Below are 24,035 nucleotides of genomic sequence, written 5' to 3' on the forward strand. Positions count from 1 at the left end.
AATTCACATTACCCTCTTTGTTAATATCTGGTAACATACTTGGTGCTAGTTTATCTCTTAAATTAAGACTACGTCTGTATACTATCTGTGGTTTCTTCTGAAGAAACCACAGATAGTATACAGACGTAGTCTTAATTTAAGAGATAAACTAGCACCAAGTATGTTACCAGATATTAACAAAGAGGGCAGAGCCGGACTGGGAGTAAAAAGCAGCCCGGGCAAAAAAAATCAAAGCAGCCCACATGTAAACACACAATGCTCTTGGTGTCCACCTTGTAGGTCTGATCACCCTCCATGTATGAAGATAAAAATGATCCTCAAAATAACTGCAACGCTAGAGAAAAGTCGCCATTGTTCGACGCCCGAACAAAACTTTGCATTTTAGTGAATTAGAGTATTTGTAGTGCATTTGCCCTTGGCAAAGTGGCGCGATGGGTGCGAAGCTGACGCTGGCGAAAATTCGCCCGTTAGTAAATTTGCCCCATAGTCTGAAAAATTTGGGCTTTTTGGGAAGGAAGGCTGGAAAAAAACTACAATTTGTATTTTTTTATGTTTGTCCCTGATATGATTCAGAAAAATCTGGACTTTGATAAATAAGGCCCATAGTGTTCTGTCATAGGTGGAGGAGTTCCCAATTATTTTAATGGAAAGTGAGCACATGCAAACAAAAGCTTTTACCACAATGGTCAGAATGATTCATGTGACATGCCCAAGTGTTTCCTAAACATATGTCCATACAGCATTACTCCAGTTGTTGGGGAACTACTTTACATGATTCTAATCTAAAGCAATATATAACTATAGCGGAAACTCTGCAATGTACAGAAGTTACTTATGTAGATCTGAATGGTAATTCATTTGGTGAAACACCCAGGAAAATGCACAGCAGGAGATTAAGAAAATCGCAAAGAGTTGCAGTCAATAGAAGGAATGCAAATAGCGTTAGATCTGCCTATTTGCCCGATGGCCCAAACAAGAGGAATTGAAAGTAGGAAGATCTGTCAATGCCTCCTGTACATGTTGAGAAGAAGAGGTGCCAGTAGATTAGGTTGTACTTTCTTGACAAACTGACTGAGATCTGGTGGGAATTCAGAAAAGTCTGTACAAGCTGCTTTATGAATCACCCACAGATGCAGCGATATTTGGGTGCTCAAGCCAAATTTGATCAAATGGCTAAAATATATCCTTGCATGTATGGAAATCTTTAGAAAACAATAGGACTGCACCCCTTTTAGGCACAGACAGCACAGCTCATCTTGTTGTCTTAAAACCATGTTCTTATATATACTTTAGTTATATTAATCAATATAACAGCTTCCAATAATAAGCTAGATTTAATGACACACACATCCCCCCCCCCTCTCTCTCACACCCTCTACCTCTCCCCGGAGCTTCTTATTCCAAAGAACGAGGACACAAACTCTCTTTTGCTGATTAGCTTCTCAACCCGTCTGCTGGAAAAATGCGGGGGCGTGGTGTCACGGCCAGTCATAGGAGGAGGGAGGAATGAAGGGGCTGCTTAGTACGTCTGTGTAGGGAGAAGCACAGGGACAGCGTGCAGTCTCTACCAGCCCGCGATAATCACTACAGTTCTTCACAAACAAGAAGCAGCCCATTTTAACTGTAAATGCAGCGGCCCTTCGGGCAATTACCCGATCCCACAGATTCCCAGTCCGGGCCTGAAAGAGGGTAATGTGAATTGGATGAAGATCCTGGGTACTTACAAATGTGGAGCCAATGTATGTAAATGCTGTCGTTTCATTAATAGATCAGATCAGTTCAAAAGTACGAATACACAAAAATCTTATAAGAACAGGATGTATGCCAACTGTAGAACCATTAATGTGATATATTTAGCCACATGTAAGTGTGGACAACAGTATGTAGGTAAAACTACTAGGAGATTCAAAGACTGAGTTTTAGAGCATTTAGCGTGCATTAATAGGAGAGACATTTCATCTGCAGCAGCCGAACATGTAATAGATAAACACCAAGCGATGGAACATTATGTAACCTTCCAAGTGATAGAGGCGATCAGACTTGGTAAGAGAAAAGGAGACATAGAGGGTATACTATCTAAGAGAGAATTTTATTGGATTTTGACATTGAACACTGTCAAACCAAAGGGTCTTAACAAAGAAGCAGATATAAAGTATTTCTTAAGATGATTACATGTCTTGCAATTTCATTTAACATCAATATTTATTTATATTTCCTATCACAGCCATTACTATTCAGTTACATCAGTATGTGAAGACATTTTCTATGGAATGAGACAAAATTATGAAATTGAAGTTTTTCCAATATCTACAACCATTTTTTATATAATCCTAATGACATATAGCATTTTCAATTGACATAAGTTGATAAAGTATTTAATTTAGACGATTAAAGATTGAAAACCAAATGACATATGACATAGCAAATAGGAAAGGAGAGATGAATTAATCAAATTAATTATATATAAAAGGTTAAATAATATAAGAGCCTGTCTGTGTTATCAATTTGCAAAAATTATATACAATAAGCATAATCAGATCAGTACATAAATTGAAATTGATATATGAAAATGAATGAATTAATTGAAATTGAATACTGAATTGATCAATTTAAAATATAACCAAAAATAATAATTTTTACTATATTGTTCCTGCTCAAAAGATGACATTAGACAAAAAGCAATGGTTAAAAAGTTGCAACTGGTTATAAACAAAAAAAAGAATGTTACAATATACACTGATTAAAACGATACATGAATTGATATAATTGAACATGAATTCATAACCAGTCCTCTAAAGAGAATACATATGGTTTTAAAGAATTTTCTCATTTACATCTATTTAATGATTTTATACGCTCACTTTAAAGTACAGATACGAACACAATGGTTTGTTTAATATAAGGCTTTGTAAAAAACACGTTTATATAACAAATATTTGATTTGACTATTTAAATTAATCACCACAATATGACATACATTTCCATTGCTGTTTGTTTCAGTTTATTGTATAAATAATATGAAAAGCATGGTTATGTCAAGTAATTTTTAAACTTTTAATTTTTTAATCGTGTTACCACTATTTCAAACGATATATGAATAATAAGTATTAATCACTAATGGAATTTGAATGCACCTGTATTTTTGAGCACTGATGTCAGTCACTGTTGCTATTTAAGTCTAGAGTTATGTGATACTCACTGACTCTGAAGAAGTGCCGGTGGATCCGGCAAGAAACGCGTAAGTCAGCGTGCATACCCACCGCCTAAACCCTTACCTGTGTGTATGATGAAATAAAGCCTGAATTTTGCATCTAACACTGTTGTCCAAGTGATGTCCAGGATCTGCGCCGAAAACGCGAGAGTGTGATGAATTCTGTAGTGGATACCTGTACGAAGTAACCAGCGTCTCGTAAAGGCTGCGACTGGATAGACACAGCTGATCCGGGTGAGCTCCGATGGGAACCGCATCTTTTTCTTTTTTCGTTGAACAGTAAATGCTACCCGCTGACTGGATGCTGTAGGTACACCGTACACATGGCACTTTTATTACATAACCCAAATTAGCATGCCTCTGCTAAAGCTCTCACATTTCCTCTTATCACACATACTGCATCAAGAAATTGCAAATTCAGTTGTTTGATTTAATTAGCTATAATTGAACATTGACTCAGAAAGCATTAATTCTTGCACTGATAACATTCAGAAATAATGATGCTGTGAATCCATGTTCCACATATGGATTTTACTTGCAGGATCGTTATGCAAACATAGGGGCTCATGGGAGTAGCAGATAGGAGTATTTACATAGTATTGTAAATATCTGTAAAGTTGGTTGCAGGACAACAATTAAGGCAGTCTCACAGGCTTATGTATCAATCAAAATCAATTATATGTAAATGTTAGAACTCCATTTCTCTGCTTTATTTACTATATTTATGTATATTAGCTAAAGTTAAAAAATCTGCAGCAACTATGTGTGCTAGTCACTCTAAGAGGGTATTTACTAAAACTTGAATATATCTCTTTTTTATTAAAACAAAGTTGACCTAACTCCCATCCACGAATTGAACTCATTTATCAATAATTCTTCTCAAAAAAGTCGGTGAGAAAAAACATTGCAACAAATTCTTGCATCAGTTCTCGACTTTATTGAATTGTCGACATGCCAACTCGAATTTATCAGATTATTTAACCAGCGTGGATCATGATGTCAAGAAACAACTTCAGGGACATCTGCCATTGACCTCTACATGACCTCCACAGGAGTATTTTTGGATTCAGATTTTTAGCAGCTTTGGAGTATAATAAATCTCTAAAAAAAAAATTCCTCTAAAAATTTGAGTTTTCCCATTTAAAAACTCAACCAGAAAAATCTTATCCTGACTAGAAGAATCTCTGCCCTTTTATGTTTTAGACTGTTTGGTGGCCAAAGTCGCACATCACTGTTACGTAAATCAGTAAATTAATCATGCAGTTTACATAAATATAGACATAGTGTTTGGCCAATTCATATGTTCCAAAGCCCAACTGGCTATCTGCCAATACATTTATAAAACTAAAAATGCAACTATTAGGAAGGCAGCAGCTCTGCACTTCAAGAAAAAAGTTTAGCTGGCATTAATGTTTTAACACAAATTACTTGTCAGGTTGGCCCAAATGGAGGCTCATGAGCTGGACTTTGACTTCCAAGGGTGTTTTGGTCCATGGGTGCTTAAAGTGTCTATAGTCTTATTTTAAACATATCTAGCCATTAAAACCATAATATATGGTGAAATCCACACCAAATGCAATTATTTAAGCAAACAGACTTTTATTAATAAAATACCCAGTAACTCAATTAGCATGCCATGTACAGGATACCATGGTGGCTCTTGGTTTAAAGTTGACGACAGAGCTTAGCAACTCTATCTGTGCTAATGAAATTACTTGCATGCTTTAAAAACACAGATCATGGCAGTTATATATTCTGTGACATAATGTGGTAAACTGCAATTAATTTTCTTAATATACGAAAAGAAGATAGATGACATTAGTGCATAATGGGGAGTAGTGGCCTACTACATTTTTTTTTCAAATTGCAACAACTGTTCATTTTTTTATAAGCTTATACAATACACTGCACATGTATGAACATATATATTGCATCTATATACCAAGCCTTATAAACATGTTGTACCTTGTTCAACTCCTCCAGGTAATAGTCAATAAAGTCTCTTGGCTCTCCAGGTACTCTGGTTTTTTTGTGCTCCTCCAAAATGCTTCTTAGGAATTTAAAAATGATCTCCAAATTTTGCAAAATTTTCCTGTGTGGTAGTGGCAGGTAATGGATAAAGCCAAAAGTATTATAAAGCTGGAAACAAAAAGGGTATAAATAATGAAAATGAATCAGGCATTCTCAAAAGCAGAAATGCAGTACGTATTATTAACGTTCGTTCACAATCCTTATATGGTTTTCGGGTTAGACTTCACTTCGAAAACAGAAGTAACAAACTGAATGTGTGAACTTCCTTTCATATATAGATACATTTTACTTATATAATTATATTGTTGATCCTATTTTTATGGTCACCAAGTAATACTGTTCTAGTGACCCCAAACGCATGGTTGCAATGAACACCCCTCCTCTCCAAAAGCATATACTGTAGCAATGGACACCAGCAAAGTCATATTAACAGACATGCTCTTCTGGCAATCTGCTTTTTATAATTGGACACTGGAAGTTGTAAAAAGGCAAAATGAAACAAAATTTTTTTTCCTTTAGCCTATCATCCTCAATCTAACAGAGCCGCAGAACGAGTCAATCAAGTACTAGAACAATTTTTAAGATGCCATATCAGAACGACTGGGCTGATCTCCTTCCTTGGGCCAAATTTGCCACAATAATTCTCTACATGCCTCTTCAGAGAGATTTTTTTTTTGTGAATAGGGTCAACATCCTTTGGCATTCCCTCAAGATTTTCTTCTCACCAATGTACCTGCGACCAATGATCAAGTTACCCACACGCCTGCAATCTGGCAAGCTATAAGATTTGGAGTTCTTTTGCCGATAAGAAACGTTCTTCTCCTCCTCAGTACTCTCATGGGGATAAAGTTTGGCTCTCTACCAAGAACATTCACCTCAAAATTCCATCTCCTAAATTGGGCCCAAAATACATTGGTCCTTTCCCTATAATTGAACACATCAATCCGGTGGCTGTTCGGCTTCAATTACTGTCAGAGATGTGGATTCCAGACGTGTTTCATCTATCCCTCATCAAACCTCCATGTTCGGTCAGTCAGTCATCTTCTCTTGCCCCCGTAATTATGGATAGTCATCAAGAGTATGAAGTGGAGAAGATCTTGGATTCTTGTATTTCCAGAGGTTCCCTACGATACTGGAGAGGTCATCGGCCTAAGGAATGCTCCTGGATTAAACATTCGGACATCAATGCTCCACTTCTTATACAGAGATTCCATAAGCATTTCCCTTCAAAGTCTAGTCTCCTTCCTTCTTCAGTGCCGTCGGCAAGATGGCGAGGCCCAGGGGATACACAAGGCACGGTGTAACGTTCTGACGCCAATGCGTCAAAACGTGCGCGGTGTCATGAAACTTGCACGTTGAAATGTGCAGCGTCAACGCGAAACGTCTTCACAAAATTGGCCTTTAAAAAATGCCAGAGCCCTACAGACTTTGCCCGATTATAGGTTCTACCATGTGTGTTCCTGGGTGTGCTATATTACTAATTCTATTGATTTCTGATCTTGACCTAGGCCTGTTTCATTGAACTCTTGCTGCTGGATACGAACGTCGGCAGAAGAATGCTTGTTTTACAAAAACGGTACGGAATTTCGAAATAAAGTATATTGCAAAGATGCTTCTTTTAAGGTGGAAAAGAGGTATTTGCAATATTATTTTTTGACTTTACATCCCCTTTAACACTTGTTCTGGAGTTTTGTTACATATTCTGTGCATGTTCACAAACATTGCTCGCAAGTCGTACTTGGTCAAAAAAGGACACAAACATGGTCGCTAACTGTAAGAAGCACCCATCCGTGCTCCTTCCTTCTTCATTAATAATTCCTGCTCATTTTGCATTAGCTGCCACTTTGCTCAGCGGGAATGCCAACAACCCTCTAGAAAGAAGTAGAAGAAGTAGTTCTCTGCCTTCAACCAAGTGGTGAAGAATGAGCTCATGTATGAGACAATTGCGACCAAAAATAATGAATGAATACCTTAAAGTTACTAATTTTGCTCTATAATAGAAAAAAATTAGCATTCTTTATTTCTGACTTTGGATCCCCTTTAGAGCAATCTCACTGGAGATTTGTCATTAGTCATTTTCCTGAAATTTAGCATGTAATTTGTTGAAGAAGAGGTATTTGCAATATTATTTTTTGACTTTACATCCCCTTAAACACTAAATCTGACATATTTATACTTGGTAATAAGTATATATTTTTGTTAATAATTCCTGCTTATTTTGCATTAGCTGCCACTTTGCTCAGCGGGAATGCCAACAACCCTCTAGAAAGAAGACTGGAGTAGTTCTCTGCTTTTAACCAAGTCATGAAGAATGAGCTCATGTATGAGACAATTGTGACAAAAAATAATGAATGAATACCTTAAAGTTGATAATTTTGCTCTACAATGGAAAAATTTGCATTCTTTATTTCTGACTTTGGATCCCCTTTAGAGCAATGTCACAGGAGGAGATTTGCCATTTCCTGCAATTTAGCCAAATCACTGCATGTTTTACATGTATCGATCAGAAGGTAATATACAAAGTCTGTTCTTTTAGTTTCTCTATATTTATAGATCTTGCAAGAGGGTTATTCTTTTCATTTCTGTTTTCATAGTAATTTTAGTCATAACATAGTATAACAAAAGGTTATTCTATTAGATTCCACGCTTTTCTATTGAAATTTACAATATACTGTATCATCACCTTTCAACACATTGTGATGTTTTTAATAATGTTCCCTGTCTGTCTAGCCATCAGGCAGCATTGAGTAATGAATGAAACCTAAGGAAAAAAATCTCATAATTTCTCATATCTCTCTTTTTATTCTCCAGTTAACTCCATTCTATCCAGACTTTTTGTTCTCTTATATTAACTTGTAATTAATTCCTCATAGGGTTACTTAGCCTCTTTAAAACATCTAGGGCAAGTTAAATACCAAGGCCACAGCCCCGGTTACCCTGTCCTGCCTTATCTTTGTGGTGTCCCAGGCTCTAGAAAAAAATCAGGTAGCTAGTTTACGGGACATCTCCACCATCTATTTTTTCCAATTTCTATTATCTAATTTTATGGATTGTGACTACATCTTTTAACCCACTACCATGTTTGGTCATTTTTAATTACTTTTTAATTAACCAATCAATTTTTCAGGCTTATTACTTTAAATTATTGCACCGTTCTTTAAATAATGAATTTTTTTTGTCTATCTATGGATGAATTTAAAGGGATCCTGTCATCAGAAAACATGTTTTTTTCAAAACGCATCAGTTAATAGTGCTACTCCAGCAGACTTATCCACTGAAATCCATTTTTCAAAAGAGCAAACAGATTTTTTTATATTCAATTTTGAAATCTGACATGGGGCAAGACATTTTGTCAATTTCCCAGGCAGCTGTTATCTTGTGTTAGGGAGCTGCCATCTGGTTACCTTCACATTGTTCTTTTGTTTGGCTGCTGGGGGGGAAGGGAGGGGGGTGATATCACTCCAACCTGCAGTACAGTAATACTATCTCACAGATGAATTGAATTAATTTGGTTTTTCAATTTTTCAATTTCAATTTATTCAGGAAAAGTTAATGTTACTATAACGGCACTAGCACTTTAAATTCTTTTTTTAGTACATTTTCTTACGAATTATTGTTATCAAATAAGTAAGGTGCATCACCTATTAGAATTTTCCTGTAAACTTTAGAATCATAACTATTGGTGGGGTTTCTTTTTCCTTTTCTTGTATAAAATTTTTTATAAGTAATAGTATGTATTGAATCTGCAGGGGTCAGCAATTAAAACTGCAAAGAAATGAAATCTAAGTATAATCCTATTATCCAGAAAGATCTAAATTATGGAAAGACCATCTCCCATAGACTCCATTTTATCCAAGTATTCCAAATTTTTAAAAATTATTTCATTTTTCTCTGTAATAATAAACTAGTACCATGCACTGGATCCAAAGTAAGATATAATTAATCCTTATTAGAAGCAAAAACTGTCTTGTGGGTTTATTTAATGTTTACATAATCTTTTAGTAGACTTATGGTAAGATGATCCATATTGCAGAAAGATTCGTTATCCGGAAGACCCCAGGTCCTAAGCATTCTGGATAACAGGTCACACACCTGTATTTATGGAGGTTACAGAAAATTCATTCATGTAAAGAGTAATATTAATATTATACTAATGATGGCTCGACTCCGTTTCTTTTATATTAACAAAAGGCAACAGTCGCTATAAATGTAATATTCTCTTTGAATATTCTTTATTTATTTATTAACTGAAACATAAAAGAAAGATGCAGAAGAGAAAAGAAAAAGAGAGGGTGGGGAAATGTAATATTCTCATGTCTTGTTACAATTGTACTTTAGCGATAATTGCTCCATGAAAGTAGCGTATATGCTCAACCTTTGTCTCCGATGACCCGGGTGTCCACAGACCCCAGGTCCCTCGCTTCTGGGTTTGCAATGTTGTATTTCAAAGGGAAAAGCACTCACCAAATCGGACGGGTGGCACAGGTGTGTCGCCCCAAACCCGTAGCTAAGGTGCGCTGTACTTGAAGATAACAAATCGGGATGCACTCCATGAGTCCACTAGTATAAAATCAAAGGTTATATTTCAGCAGGTTAAAAACATACACATGCCTATAACTACATATCGTAGATATGAAAGCATCAGGATTTTGTATGTTTTTAACCTGCTGAAAGTGGACTCACGGAGTGCTTGCTGATTTCTTCTTTTCATATATTTATAGTTGTTTGCTATTCACTTTAAGTGGATACAAATTTGAATGTGTTTTTTAGTAAATGTAAAAATGTAAAAGTAAGTTTCAGTAGAAAAAAATTGAATCAGTGAATTTGGGGTTAAAAAGCCCAAACTCGAATTAATCGAGTTTTCCGAAGATAAAAATTCAAATTGTTCGAATTAATTGAGTTTTCGATCGAAACCCACTTAAAAAGAACATCATGAAGGCCATTGACATCTTCAAATGGTTCAAGGGAACTGCCATTGACTTTTACATGACCTCGACAGGTTTTAGCTGGAGTATTTTCAGATTCGTGCTATATCCTACTTCAGGGTATAATAAATCTCGGAAAATTTGAGTTTTTTTAATAAAACCCTGAAAAATTATAGGTTTTTTAATAAAACCCTGAAAAATTAGAGTTTCTTCTTTTTTTAAACCCAAAAATTTCAGTTTTGACTGAAAACTACCCTCGAAAGACTCTAAATAATTTTTTGGGAAAACACAACCCCACCTTCGATAAACAACCCCCTCTGACTCTGCAAGGTTAGGTGCAATTTAATCTGGGTTTTTTAACATGGTACACTAAATTACTGAAAGGTCAGGTATTTTCATGTTAGATAAGTATGACCAACTATTTACTGTATGTATTTGATCGATTATCCAGAATTGGCGGCACCTAAGATGAAGATCTTAGGTGCCGCCAATTCTGGATAATCGATCAAATACATACAGTATATAGTTGGTTATACTTATCTAACATGAAAATACCTGACTGCTACAGATAAACAGTATAGCCTACTGTATATACCTAGCTATTTATCCCTAAATGTTGTGCTGCATGGAATGATTCTGATTTAGTTTTTCTGGGTAAGCATGGCGGATACTGTTTGAAATGTGTGGAGCTGTTTATGAATTGTACAATGTAGGCTTGTTTCTGGAATTTTCCAAGTACGCTCTGTGGCAGAGGGTAATCATATTTCATATAAGTCTCTATAATATTCTGCTGGAGTCAATTTGTGTTTTGATATCACATGTTGTAGCTTAATGGGTACAGTATATCAGACACAGAGCACAAGGTTAAACATTGTACATTGTTCCCTTGCAGTGTTTTTTTTTGTATTTGACACAAGCCCCTCCAGTAGGATGAAGTAATGGGTGATGCAATAAAGTTTTTACTAAACTTATTTTGATTAAAGTCCATGAGGAGTAGGAATTGTTTACATTTCTATTTTTTGGACTATAAAAATGAAGACCAGCTGCAAATGTTCCTACAATTTGTAGAATATCACTGTCAATGCCATTTTAAAATGTTATTGTAAAATTAACTTTGCTATAAAAAATTTTATTTTTTAAAAAAGATTTTAAAAAGATTCCTACCTGTGCCCAGATACTCGAGACCAACTTCATATTTTCATGTACATACTTTAGTACATTGCGTAATGTGGAATCATGGTAGTCATAGCGCCTCCCAAAAACAATTGAGCAGATAATGTTGGATACAGCATTATCAAGAATGAAGTGTGGCACCAAGAGAGAATCTATAAATTAAAAAAATAACAAAAAAACAGAGAATGTAACAAAACTGCTCCACAACAGTTTATATTACAGGAGTTATTTAAGGATGTACTACCAAAATGGCATAGAAAGACTGCCTCCATATGTTACTTTTCTCATTAACAGCTAGTACCATAACAGCAATACAATAATTATGGGAATTAAGTAATCGATGTTAGCACAAAATGGTAAATGAGTATGAACCTTTTTTTTTTTTTTACTTCCGTTGGTAACAAATACATAAGAAAGAGAAGAAAATGCAGTTCCCTCCATTGTGGTGTGCACTTAAACTTTATCTAAGGACTAAATTACACAGGAGATTTTGATCAGGTTTTATGGGTCAGATTTTATCTGATTTGCCCCCCCCTGTAGCTATAATGTAAAATCAGATCAAATAAAATCAGATGGTGTGGTTTGTTCATGCATCTGTATCTGAAATCCAAAATAGTGGATTTGGTGCATCCCTAGTATAAGTGGGTCCGACAAGTTATCTTGTCGGATGAAGATTCGGCATGCATTGTTTGCATCCAATAAGTGTGTTTTGTGTCAGAAAAATTTTGTATCAGTGCTTATTTATTTTGACCACTGTGACTACATCTAACATATAGGATGCGTTCTGTCGATCCTACAAAATCTCACGTGTAGTTTAGCCCTTAACCTAATGCCATGTACTACATACACTAGTGATTGTATCTTTAGATACAAAATAATGTACTCCCTACGGCAGTGTCAGACTGGGACACCAAGGGCCCACCAAAAAACGTTAGCCAAGGGCCCACCAAAAAACTTTAGACCAGGGCCTCATTCTCTGTACAATTTTCTTCCTCTCCTCACTCAACCTCTATTCTCCTAGTCTCTTTTCTTTACATACTATAATCTATTATTCTATCTATTTAACCTCTTTGTTCTCATAGAAATAAGGAATGGCTATGAAATAGGACAAGTGTTTAGCAGCATGAGGGCCCACTGACACCTGGGCCCACCAGGAGTTTTCCTGGGCCAGTCTGACACGGCCCAATGGTAATTTCTAAGGTTAATAGAAGTCACAAAAAAATTCCATGCCAAGGTAAGTGCATGAGGCTGTAGATGATGGAACTCCAAGGTGATGTCTAATAGCCTTTTACATTTTCATAGTTGATCACTAATTGCTGAGGAGCCGTCTGTGTCCATTTCCTTCTATACAAAAATCAGCACACACCCACATAAATGTCATCTTAAGATAAATATAATCTACCCCATAAATCATCCTTAATGACCAGTATTTATGTTATTTATATGTTAAAGGAAAACTATACATTAAAGAGTAAATACTTAACCTGCAGATAATGTATATCCTAATAAGTGCCCTATTAAAGAATCTTACCAAATTTGCATATACATATCAGTAAATATTGCCCTTGTACATCTTTCCCCTTGAGCCACCATTTTGTGATGTTCCAAGTTCTCACCCAAGTTCTCACCTGAAAGTACTGTGGTAATAAAAGAGCTGTGTTGGGTGGGGCCTAGATCTTAAAATGGCAGCTTTTGGATAATCCGATGGTACATACTATTGTAAAAGTATTTTCTTTATGAAAAGTCTTTATTTGTATGAAACAATGTTTTACATTTAGGCTGTTATATGTGATTTGTTCTTATAGAGACCTGCAATGTTTAGAAGTATTGTTTCTTTTTATAGAATAGGAGGATTTAAACATAAGTTGATCTCTATTTGGATACTTGCATTATCCACTAAAAAGATGCAAAACCAGGTAAATGATAGTTTGCCACTGTCTGAGTTGATCTGTTCCAAGGTTGCCTCAAGGGACTTGTGCTGGCATTGATAGCAAAGTGGTACTTTGAATTTCATCTTGTGCATATTTTAGTTGTCATCTGAAATGTGATGTTTGCTTCTCAAACATGTCAATTCAGCTGCTTACTAACAGAAACATATATAAGTATAAGGGGCTCATTTGACTTTTTTTCCACAAATCTCTAAAATGTATGATTTTCCCAGTTCTTTTAAAAAAACTCCAAAAAATTGAGATTTATTAAGTGCAAAAACCAGACTTCACTGAATCAGCATTCTGTAGTTGGGCTAGCTTTTTTTGAAAAACAATGGCTAAGGCTATATTAATCAGTATAGTTTAAACAATGAATCTTTCAGACATAGACACCAGCGATTTTCATTAATCATTTAGTTTATATGGGCAATAATATACCCCCTGTTGTAAATTAAAAGAATATTGCAGGTCACCAAGGCGTTTCATGACCATATAAAAGTAGGAAGCTGCAGACCTATTTAAGACCAAGATTTAAGCTGCAGTTTTGCCCCGTTCAGAGTTTCAGACCGAGTTGGCAGCTACAGTACAGTATCTTCCCATGTATGGACCCACCCCAACTGCCTCTCCTATATCTATCCAGTATGTTTGAAAATCTCGCTGGGTGGGAACCACATTGGCACACTTATGTGGTCCTTTCCTGTTGGGCCTGTATCAGCCTGTCTCAGGCACCCAAACAGCCAAATGATTGGATCAGTCCTTTGTGGCCCAGAATGTAGGTTGCCAAATTGGCCATCTTAATGTGTATGGCAAGCTTAAAATCAAGCCAAGCATACCGTTGGCCACTCACCAACCAATTAGGCAATGGAAGCAAAAGCATGAATGGCTACTATGCCTACTGCACTAGTACAAATTATGCATTTTGTTGATAAAAGAAAAATCTACTGTACCTTTGTGATTCTTGAACTCATGAATAAGGTTCTGACTTTCCTCTAGAATCTTCTCTTGCATGGACTTCTTTCCTAGGCCAAAAGTCCGTAGTGTGGACAGGGTGAATCGTCTGTGCTCCTTCCAAGAAAGGCCATAGGCAGCTGCCACCAAACCTAGAAAAGTGAATCAATAAGAAGTGGGAGATTGAGTATGCTATCTTAGACAATTTTGTTGCAGATAGTAGAAGGTGAAGAAGAGTAGGTGATCTCTTTTACAGGATTATTTAGTAGCTTTTAAAACACAAGCTTTCAGGACTACTGAAAGCAGGGACCTAATTAGTCCCCTTGCATTTTATAATCTACTAAATTGGCCAATAAAAGAGATCACCTACTCTGTATTTTCTAATTTTCTAATTGTATCTAGCTTACAGTTTACTTGATCTCACTTTTTCTCTTTACATTCTATTCAGAGATAATAAGCTTCATTTAATGGCAGTGGGGCAGCACAGCTAGATCATACACAACCTTTCAGGAACTGAAACACCCTTACTTCTGACTAACTTTTCTTGAACCTATTAATGTACATGATAATTATAAGGGTTTCTTTGTTTTGTAAAGCTAATTCTCATGTAGATAGTTTGAATGGTTTATTGTACAGGAATATGAATGGGATCATACCCTCTCATTAACTGAGATGAAGCAGATCTATAAAGTGAAACAACTATGACAGCAGGAGTGATACATTCATTTTAATTCTCTGAATCGATGACACGAATCACCATTTTAAATGAAATAATAAAAGATACATTTTACATTTTCAGTTAGCGGTGCCTTGCAAAAGTATTCAGACCCTTAACTTTGTCATCTGTGGTTCGCCAGTTATTTGAAGGTTTATTAAGGGATCTCATTCAGAATTATGTTCTGGAGAATGGCATTACAAGCAGTAGTTAGCATTGTTTTATGAAGGATAGTCCATGTCAGACAAATTTGATTGCTTTTTTTATGATTAGGTGGCTATACATGGGCAAATTTGGTGTGAAATTAGCAATTTTAGGATGTTCAGATAAAATAGTCTACTTTCATTACATTGATGAAGTGCAAATTTTAATAAAATGTATGATTGTTCTAACCATAATATCCCAACAGACAAACAGACAGGTATTAAAATTTCAGTCATGAAGTTTGTCAGTGGATGGGACAATAAGATAATCATTGTTAAACAAACGTTCACTGTGCATGCCTTTGTTTTGAAGGGTTGGCTAACTACTGTGGTATTTTGGTTTTAGTAATGTTGTTTGCACATGCATAGGAAACTGGCTACTGGCTATTGGATCAGGTAAATAGGGTGGTTGTTAATGGTACATTCTATACTTGGAGTTGGATCTTGATAAACTGGAATCTGGGCAGCTTAGTGGCAGATGAGATTCAGTGTCAATAAATGTAAGGTTGTGCACCTGGAATGTAAATATATGCAGACCATTTATCCAATTTAACCAAATTCATAATGTAGAAGGACCATGGGGTCCTTGTAGATAATAAGCCAGTCCGAGTCCAAATAGGTACAGCTAAGTTGGTTAAGGGTATAGAAGGTCTTGGTTCTGAAAAAAGCCTGATCAATTTGGGGTTGTTTATACTGGAGCAGAGATGCTCAAGGGGTGATATTTAACTATCTATAAATGCATAAGGGGACCATATAATAATCACTCTACTGCTTTGTTTACCAGTAAGTGCTTCCAGCAGAAACAAAGGCGTCTGATTTGAAGACTGGAAGTTCATCTTAATAATCGGAAAGGGATTTTTACAGTGAGAGCTATGAAGGAATTATCTCCCTGAATCAGTTGTACTGGCAGATAGATCAGATAGCTTTAAGAAGGGGTTGCATGGCTTTTTAGCAAGTGCGAAAATACAGGGTTTTTGAAAATTGCTGTTAGTACCAGGTTGATCTAGGAACTGGTCAGATTGCCATCATGGTGTCAGGATGAATTTTTTTCCCCACTCCACTCTGAGACAAATTGGAGAGGCTTCCGATGGGCTTTCTGCCTTCCTCTGGATTAGCTAGCAGTTAGGCAGGTTTTATGAAGCAGAACTCAATGGATGTGTCTTTTATTATAACCAGTTCTCCCGCTAACTAACACACCTTTCACTGGAAGTCAAAATTAGTTTTTTTAATGACATTGTTTTGTAGTAGAAACAAGTCTTAGGGTGATGGCACACTGAAAGCTTTGTTGTCATCATGTACACGTCATCGAATTACCTGAACAATCTGGTGTGAATTGGCTTGGAATTTTAACCAAAAATTACAGAAAGAACCCTGTCTGCAATCACACTTAAGAAAAATTTAAAAACCTAAAATATTCTCTTTGCATAAATTCTGCATTTACATAGGTTAGAAAGTAATTGAGCTAACAAGGACAGAATAACCTTGCAACTAACCTGCAACAGTCATTAAATAAAACATGCATGTGCCATTATAGGACATTCACCTTTTTGCTTAGAATTACTTTGGCCTTGTGTTTGCGATTATTGTCCTGTTGAAAATTGATCTTTCACTCAGATGTTAGATTTTAGCAGACAGAAACAGCAATTCTCTATATTTTGCACCATCCGTTCTTTATTATGTTTTAATAAGATGCTCAGTTGCTGTGTGACATTCAAGGTCTCAGTGTCTTCAAAACTAAGCAAAGCACAGTGCACCAGTTCTCAGCATGGACTTTAGCCTATAAAAACCACCTGAGATAAATCAACAAACAGACACCATAACCGCTATTTGTGTGCCAACAGGACTCACCCGTATGAGGTTTACTTCAAATACACTGAAAAAGCAAGCGGTCATTGAAGAAGACCATGGTCTGGCTGCGGTCTGCACTAAAAGATCTGTCTGTCACACTCATGTCAGATTTCAGATGTGGTAAAGAGCTGTGAAAGGCTCAAAAACGTTGCTGTGAATGTTGCCCTGCTACTAAAAAATAAAGGATTTTTAACTAAACTCTGGAGTGCTGCCCATTCTGGGTTTCTGCAAGAGATTCCAGATGTGGTTTCACATGGTTCTATATGAGTAATATATTGTTTTGTGCCACCCACCCAGGGTATTGCTATGCAGAGCACTTAATATAGTTGATGGTTGCACTTTAAGGGGTCTATTTAAAGTTTTTTAGGGGGAAAAAAGAAACTCAAATTTTTCTAGATGTATTATATTATCCGAATCCGGAAAAACTCCAGCTAAAACGTGTTAAAGACAATTGCAGATGTCCAGAGCAGCCAGGCACCCTAGGCAACCTAGGCAACTGCCGGCTGAGAGAGCATGAGCAAATTGGCACTCATGTGCATGTGCGAATTGGCGCTCGCATGCGCGAATCAGAGCGCGCATTTACGAAAGCTAAAAATAGGGAGAAATAACACAGAGAGTTGGGGATAGAGGGGATTAGACTGGGGGTAGGCGAGAGAGACGGAACGTGCCTGCCGCTCCCTCAGGCACGTGCCTACCCCTAGTTCCAGCCCTACAGATGTCCCTTTTACAATTTGAAGATTGTTTCTTGCCTTCATGATCTGAGGGTTTCAGGCTAGTTTTCGTTCGATAATCCAAAAAAGTCTAGTTTTTCGGGCATCAAATCTAAAAAGTCTTACGATTTAAGCATCAAGTGGAAAAAGTTGCATAATTTGATTTGATGCACAGATAATTAAATTCATGGATGGTAGTTTGTTGGACTTGCTTTAATTTAAAAGTGGGGAAAATTGATGTCTTAGTAAATACCCCCCTTATTGTCCAACAGGCTACATTGTTGTTGGCCTTCATGGCTTTGCACTCAAGTCTTCTTCTTTAAACTGATAAGTATTGAGGGATTACCTTTCTGGGAGGTAGCTCTTCTTTATGACAATTCATCCAACAGTCTTTGCTGGGATATCCAAACACTTGGATAATGTTTTGTACCCTTCTTTGTACCCTTCTCCTAATCTATACATTTGTAATATTTGATCACTAATGTCTTTGAACACACAGGGGCACATTTACTAAGGGTCGAATATCGAGGGTTAATTAACCCTCGATATTCGACCATCAAAGTAAAATCCCTCGACTTCGAATATCAAAGTCGAAGGATTTATCGTATTTACTTCGAGGGCAAAATCATTCGAACAATTCGAAGGATTTTAATCCATCAATCGAACGATTTTCCTTCGATCAGAAATTGCTTAGAAAGCTTATGGGGAAGGTCCCCATAGGCTAACATTGGTGCTCGGTAGGTTGTAGGTGGCGAAGTAGGTAGTCAAAGTTTTTTTAAAGAGACAGTACTTCGACTATCGAATGGTCGAATAATCAAACGATTTTTAATTCGAAGTCGTAGTTGAAGGTCGAAGTAGCCAATTCGATGGTCGAAGTAGCCAAAAAAAACCTTTGAAATTCAAAGTTTTTTCATTCTAATCCTTCACTCAAGCTTAGTAAATGTGCACTGTATTCTTCATTTTTTTCTGAAAAAATCTGAGGAATTTTTATTTAATATTACTTCATTCTTATGTATTATTGATATTATTTCTATATTACCTCATTACAATTTGCTCAGATAAATGTACTTTTATTTTACATTTCATTTGATTTTGTTAGAAGGCAGAGATATTTCTAAAACTCTTTTGCACCATATCACAAACCTTTGTTAATGGAAATAAGATTTGTCATTCTGTTTTGTGGCCTATCTGCAAATTCTGTGCCTTGGGTCACAAGAACTTCTTTAAGACTTTTAAATCCACGAACCACAACTGCAGGGGTTACTCCTAGGTAAATGCTGTATACTGGTCCATATGCTTCAGAAAGCTGAAAAAAAACAAAGCATATTTATATAGCCTAAATGAAGATGGGGTAAAATCCAAAGAAGGGAAGCACGGTTAGGTTTTTAGGGCCATGGCCAGAGTGGAGATTTTTATGTAGGGAAAGGCTATAGAACAACTCCATTCTCCTATCCAAGAAAAGGTGTTGCTTTCTCTACATTTCCTTGTGACAGCTGAAACATTCTGTATGTATGTACATAATGTTACACATTGAACAGTTAAGCCCTGATAACAAGATTGTATATATTGAGGATGATGATGTTATTCTTTAACTAGCAGCCCAGAACAATGTTTCGTATTATAGAGGCCAGTGCTTGGACTGTACAGTGATTTATAAGGTGCAGCAAAAAACTGTGAACCTTCCAATGACATCACCAATTATGTTGCTGATGTTTAGTTCTCCTGTTTAATTCTCCTGCTCACTCCCATAGCTACCAAGGCTAGCTATATCAGATAGAGCCATATTAAAAGATGTAGTGGCCCATGGGGGTCCTTCTTGGAACCACAAGAAATTCACCTAATTTTCCTTTGCATTGGCCAGTAGCTCTCATCTGACATTCTGCAATGTCAGAAGTACAGTGGTTGAAATGTCTAGTGTTTGTAGAGTTCGACTGAATGATGTTTAAAATAAAAATATATTTCCCAACCCTCTACCCCCAGGACCATGGGTCTTAGGAATAAAGTATAAAACAGGGTTTATTGCCTCAAAGTGAGAACATTGCCTGGTTAAACTAAGACTAAGGAGGTTATTTACTGAAATACAATTTTATCTCATTTAAATTAAAAAAAAAACACAACCAAAGTCTCATACCCAATTTTACCTTATTTATCATTTAAAAAACTTGGTTTGGGAAAAAAACCCAAATCATTTGGGTTTAATGCCCGAAACACTTGAATTTTTTGTGATATTGTTCGAAACCCCCACATTTTTCTGATTCTTCAGGCCACGATGAAATGGGACCTCAACAGGTTTTAGATGGAGTATTTTTGGATTCAGACTTTTAGCAGCCTCAGAGCATAATAAATCTAAAACAATTCAAGTTTTTTTTCCTATAAAAATTAGTTCTTTCTAGTGAAAAAAAAATAGAATTTTTTCGAGTTTTTTTCATTTGGACTTAACCCCTTAATGTAGCGTAGAGACCCCATGAATTCAGTGTATTTCCACACAGGCAGCATTAGCTGTTTAGCTGCCTCAGATGGTCCTTTTGTTCACCCAGGTAGTGATTTCATTTCCCTGGGGATTGTTTTATTTTATACTGGCCTAAGGAATGCCCAGTAGAAGGCGGTATGTTCTAATATAAAAGGGTCAAGCACTTTGAGAACAGGGTCTTTCCTGGGACCTCACTTCATTGGGAAATGAATACAGGCCCAGTGTTCCAGTTGGGTTAAATGGTAGATAAGGTTAGCCAGTTTATATGTATAGTTGCTCTAGGAGCTAAAGGGAGGCTCAGGGAAGGTAGTGAGCACCCTTACACTCCGAGAAGTAGAGGTGTTATGACCCTGTGGTGTTCACCCGCTAGTACAGGGATCTTCAGTGGGTGAGTTGAGGACTAGATAGGGTGCCAAGATACAAAACCCCAAATAGAGTATCCCAGAGATTAAAGGCATTCCCAGTGAATAATCTGCACACAGGAGTGAGGTAATCCATATTGTGTACTTATCTTGTTTTTGGGAAGAAATATCACATGCTATGTTGGTCTACCTCAAAGAAGTGACTTAATTCCGTTTATTAAGTTTATTCAACATTTATAAACAAGTTTATTGCTGCAAGAAAAACTCTGTGATCTGGATCCTTTATTACCAAGAGAAAGGTACAAGGTATCGAGAGTTGCTGGGAGTCACACTGGCAGCAGGGGCTTAGGGACATTGAGAGAACTACTGTCTTTGTGTTTTACCACTGCTGTGCATGATAGCTTCCACGAGTTCCTGATCACTCATTAGCATTATAATTCTTTATTTATATAACACTGACATATTCCACAAAGCTAGACAAATATTGAACAGTACATCATTCACATGTGTCCCACCCCTCTGTAACAGTGGACGTTACAACCTAAAGTAAATTTATTGGTTACTGACTTCTGCCTACTGTCCTGACCCTTGATCACAATTCCAGTTTATCATTTGTGTACTTTTACTGCTTTGTCCATCTGATTATGTGTCTACTTGTTGCCACAGTTACTGTATGTCCAGTGGAATAACTATAGGCAGAAGGCAGCAGAAGGCAGCAGAGCCCGCAGTTGTGGGGAGGTGGGGCTAGGAGTCCTCGGTTCTGCTTCCTCTGTAGTTGTTAGAAAGTCCCCTACCCTGCCTGCCATGAGTGGGGTGGGGAGCGAGGGGATGTGAGATGGTTAGCCTGTTTAGCGGGTGCAGCCCTTAGAGGATGCTGTGCAGGCTGGGCCCCTTCAACAATTCTTTTATGGGGAGGCCCAGTGCATTGTAGTTATGCCACTGGAGCTCTTATTCACAATCAATAGATTGCAGCAAGCATTATGTCTTTCTCTGGGTGTCTGTATCCCAGTGTGTTACAGCCTCTCACTGAGTGGAATGCATAGATATACATAATGCATTATGTGTACATAATATACTGATACTAGCATGTAATGGAAATACATTATATTCCTCTTCCACAACTCCACAATCAGTGAGGTGGAATTAACTATGAAATGAAACTCTTCATTAATTATTACTGTGCAGTAATAACAAAAACAACATATTTCCACAACAAGCCGTAGTTATCGAGTTCATATTAAAATCAGTTATATAGTGTCCTTGTAAATAGGCTTTCTCCTTACCCCTGTAATCATACCAAGGAATGATTCCTGCATATGAGAAATACTTCCGAAACCAGTAGTCACAGTCAGATCAGTCACACTGCAATATCAATCTGACGGGCCCCTCCCAACAACACCAAGTATCGTCCCAACCACACCTGATACCTTGGGTGGAAAAGGCTGCAGCTTGTTTATTAAAAACACATAAATAACAACCAAAATAAACTAAAGCATTTAGTGTAGGGCAATACACCATCACATTCATCAAATATTTAACTATTAACTTATTTAGCCGCTGAAGGCTGCAAAGAATTGTAGCCAATAGCGAGGGGCCCGCCTGCTGTCCTTCATAGGCGCAGCTTTCCTCCGTAAATCATGCCCCTTTCCCCGGGCCCTTTCCATCACTTTGGCCCCAGGCCTAACCCCATGTTACACCCTACATTTACCACTCTCACCGGCTCCCCCTTAGGGAAGTTCGTTTCGCTGCGGCATTATGCTAACACTCCCATTCCCCCCTTACCCAACTACCCCTTCATTCTGGGGAGGGCGGGAGGTAAAAGAGCATGCTCCCTTCCAGTAGCGTTCATAGAGGGGGGCGGGCCCTGGTGCGTGACGCGCAGCCGGGCCCCGCCCCCCTCCGTACGGCCAAATTTTTTTTACTGCCGGGGGGCCCTGAGGGGGTGCGGGCCCTGGCCCCTGCTCCCCCGGTAGTTCTGCCACTGCTCCCTTCACTTCCTTCCTCTTTTAACCCCTCGTGTCTCCACCCACCCAGGTATTACAACCCCCATAATACTTAATGTCCTCTTCCGGTTCCCTCATTCCTAGCCCTGTCATGGCCCTGTCATTTGCAGTTCCTGGCTCACTCCCTGGGCATTCTTTACATATGCATTGTGCAGATCTGTGTAGAAACTCCTGTAGCTGCACATTTAGGGAAGCACAGGAATAAATAAGCTAATTTAATGAGGGCTGCAGCAAGCATTTATCATTAGAAGCAAATTTAAAAGCAGAGCTGGAATTTATGCATTGCCACTCTGCTTGTGAAATTCACAATGTGTACAGTTCAAAGAAGCATTCACTCACCTTCTGTAGATCCTTGACAAAACTAGAAAAGCTTATCTGCAACAGGTTTCCTATAATGGGTAGAGCTAGAGGACCAGGAGGGAACTTATTTGGCCGAGATTTCTTCCAGTACCAGAAGCCTAATAGGGCCAAACAGAACACGACTGCGGTGCTGAACTCCATGACTTCTGTTTGTACACAAGCTCCTGTGCTCAACTTCTTTCCACAGCGGCAGTCACAAAGTACAACCCAGATTCCCTACCCCCTTCCCTACACAGGAATCTTACTGAGAATCTCTTCCGACATATGAGGCCTATACATTCTAGACTGTGCATTATCCTAAGCACTTTATTATGCATTAAAGCTGAAAAGACAAACACATTTCAACAGAGATCAGTGAAGACAAAGCACTTCATGTAAGAATGTCTGCTAAGTACATTGCATCTACATTGCATAAATGCAGTTGCATGTAGCAACCAATCAGCAAATAGTTTTTCATGGCTGTTAGAAAATAAGCCCTCTGAACCCCTTCCCAGTTTCTGGAAAATGTTAGAAATTAAATTTAAGATAACCCCTTACCTCAACTATATACTGTACAGAAGGAGCAGTGATAAGTCACCCTGAGTGTTCATCCTTCCTTTCACCCTACCCCATATCTTGTAAACCATAGGAGTATTCATAAGAAGTTTGCCACTAACTGTGCATAAACCTCCTCATGCAACATCCCCCTGTTAGGTGTGTGTTCGGAGTGGCAAGGTAAAATTATAAAAGATACAGTTTTGCAACTACATTTTTGTGAATCTGCACTAGAATATTGCCAAGTGTTTTGGTTGCCTGAAAAACAAGTCCAGGGAGGGGCAAGTGCCCCCTTGCCCCTATCTGTGGATGCCCATGCAGTTGTATGCAAATACTCCTGGAAAAGAAATTATTATACTAAGTTACTATACATAGTTAGCACTAACACAAATGTATTTAATGTAGTATCCCTTATCTAGAAATCTGTTATCCAGAAAGCTCCAAATTACATCAATTTTACGCAAATAATTCAAATTTTTTAAAATAATTTCAAAACCATTCTTTTGGGTTTAAAAAGTAAATTAAAAATACTTAAAGGGATACTGTCATGGGAAAAAAAAAATTTCTAAATGAATCAGTTAATAGTGCTGCGCCAGCAGAATTCTGCACTGAAA

General features: G+C 37.4%; 1 protein-coding gene across 1 annotated transcript in view; it reads right to left on the bottom strand.

The window, feature by feature from the left end:
* The window catches only part of LOC108713997 (cytochrome P450 2J6), a 34,738-nt gene extending 11,656 nt beyond the window's left edge, over nt 1-23,082 (bottom strand). Inside the window, exons 1-5 of the mRNA XM_018257805.2 lie at nt 22,867-23,082; nt 18,836-18,998; nt 14,216-14,368; nt 11,332-11,492; nt 5,177-5,350 (exon numbers count right to left, since the gene is read on the bottom strand). Of these exons, the coding sequence (XP_018113294.1) occupies nt 5,177-5,350; nt 11,332-11,492; nt 14,216-14,368; nt 18,836-18,998; nt 22,867-23,028 (813 nt within the window). The 5' untranslated portion in view covers nt 23,029-23,082. The remainder of the gene's footprint in view (nt 1-5,176; nt 5,351-11,331; nt 11,493-14,215; nt 14,369-18,835; nt 18,999-22,866) is intronic.
* Nucleotides 23,083-24,035: the final 953 nt, after the last annotated feature.

The sequence above is a fragment of the Xenopus laevis genome, chromosome 4L (assembly GCF_017654675.1).
Source record: "Xenopus laevis strain J_2021 chromosome 4L, Xenopus_laevis_v10.1, whole genome shotgun sequence".
Classification (NCBI taxonomy): domain Eukaryota; kingdom Metazoa; phylum Chordata; class Amphibia; order Anura; family Pipidae; genus Xenopus; species Xenopus laevis.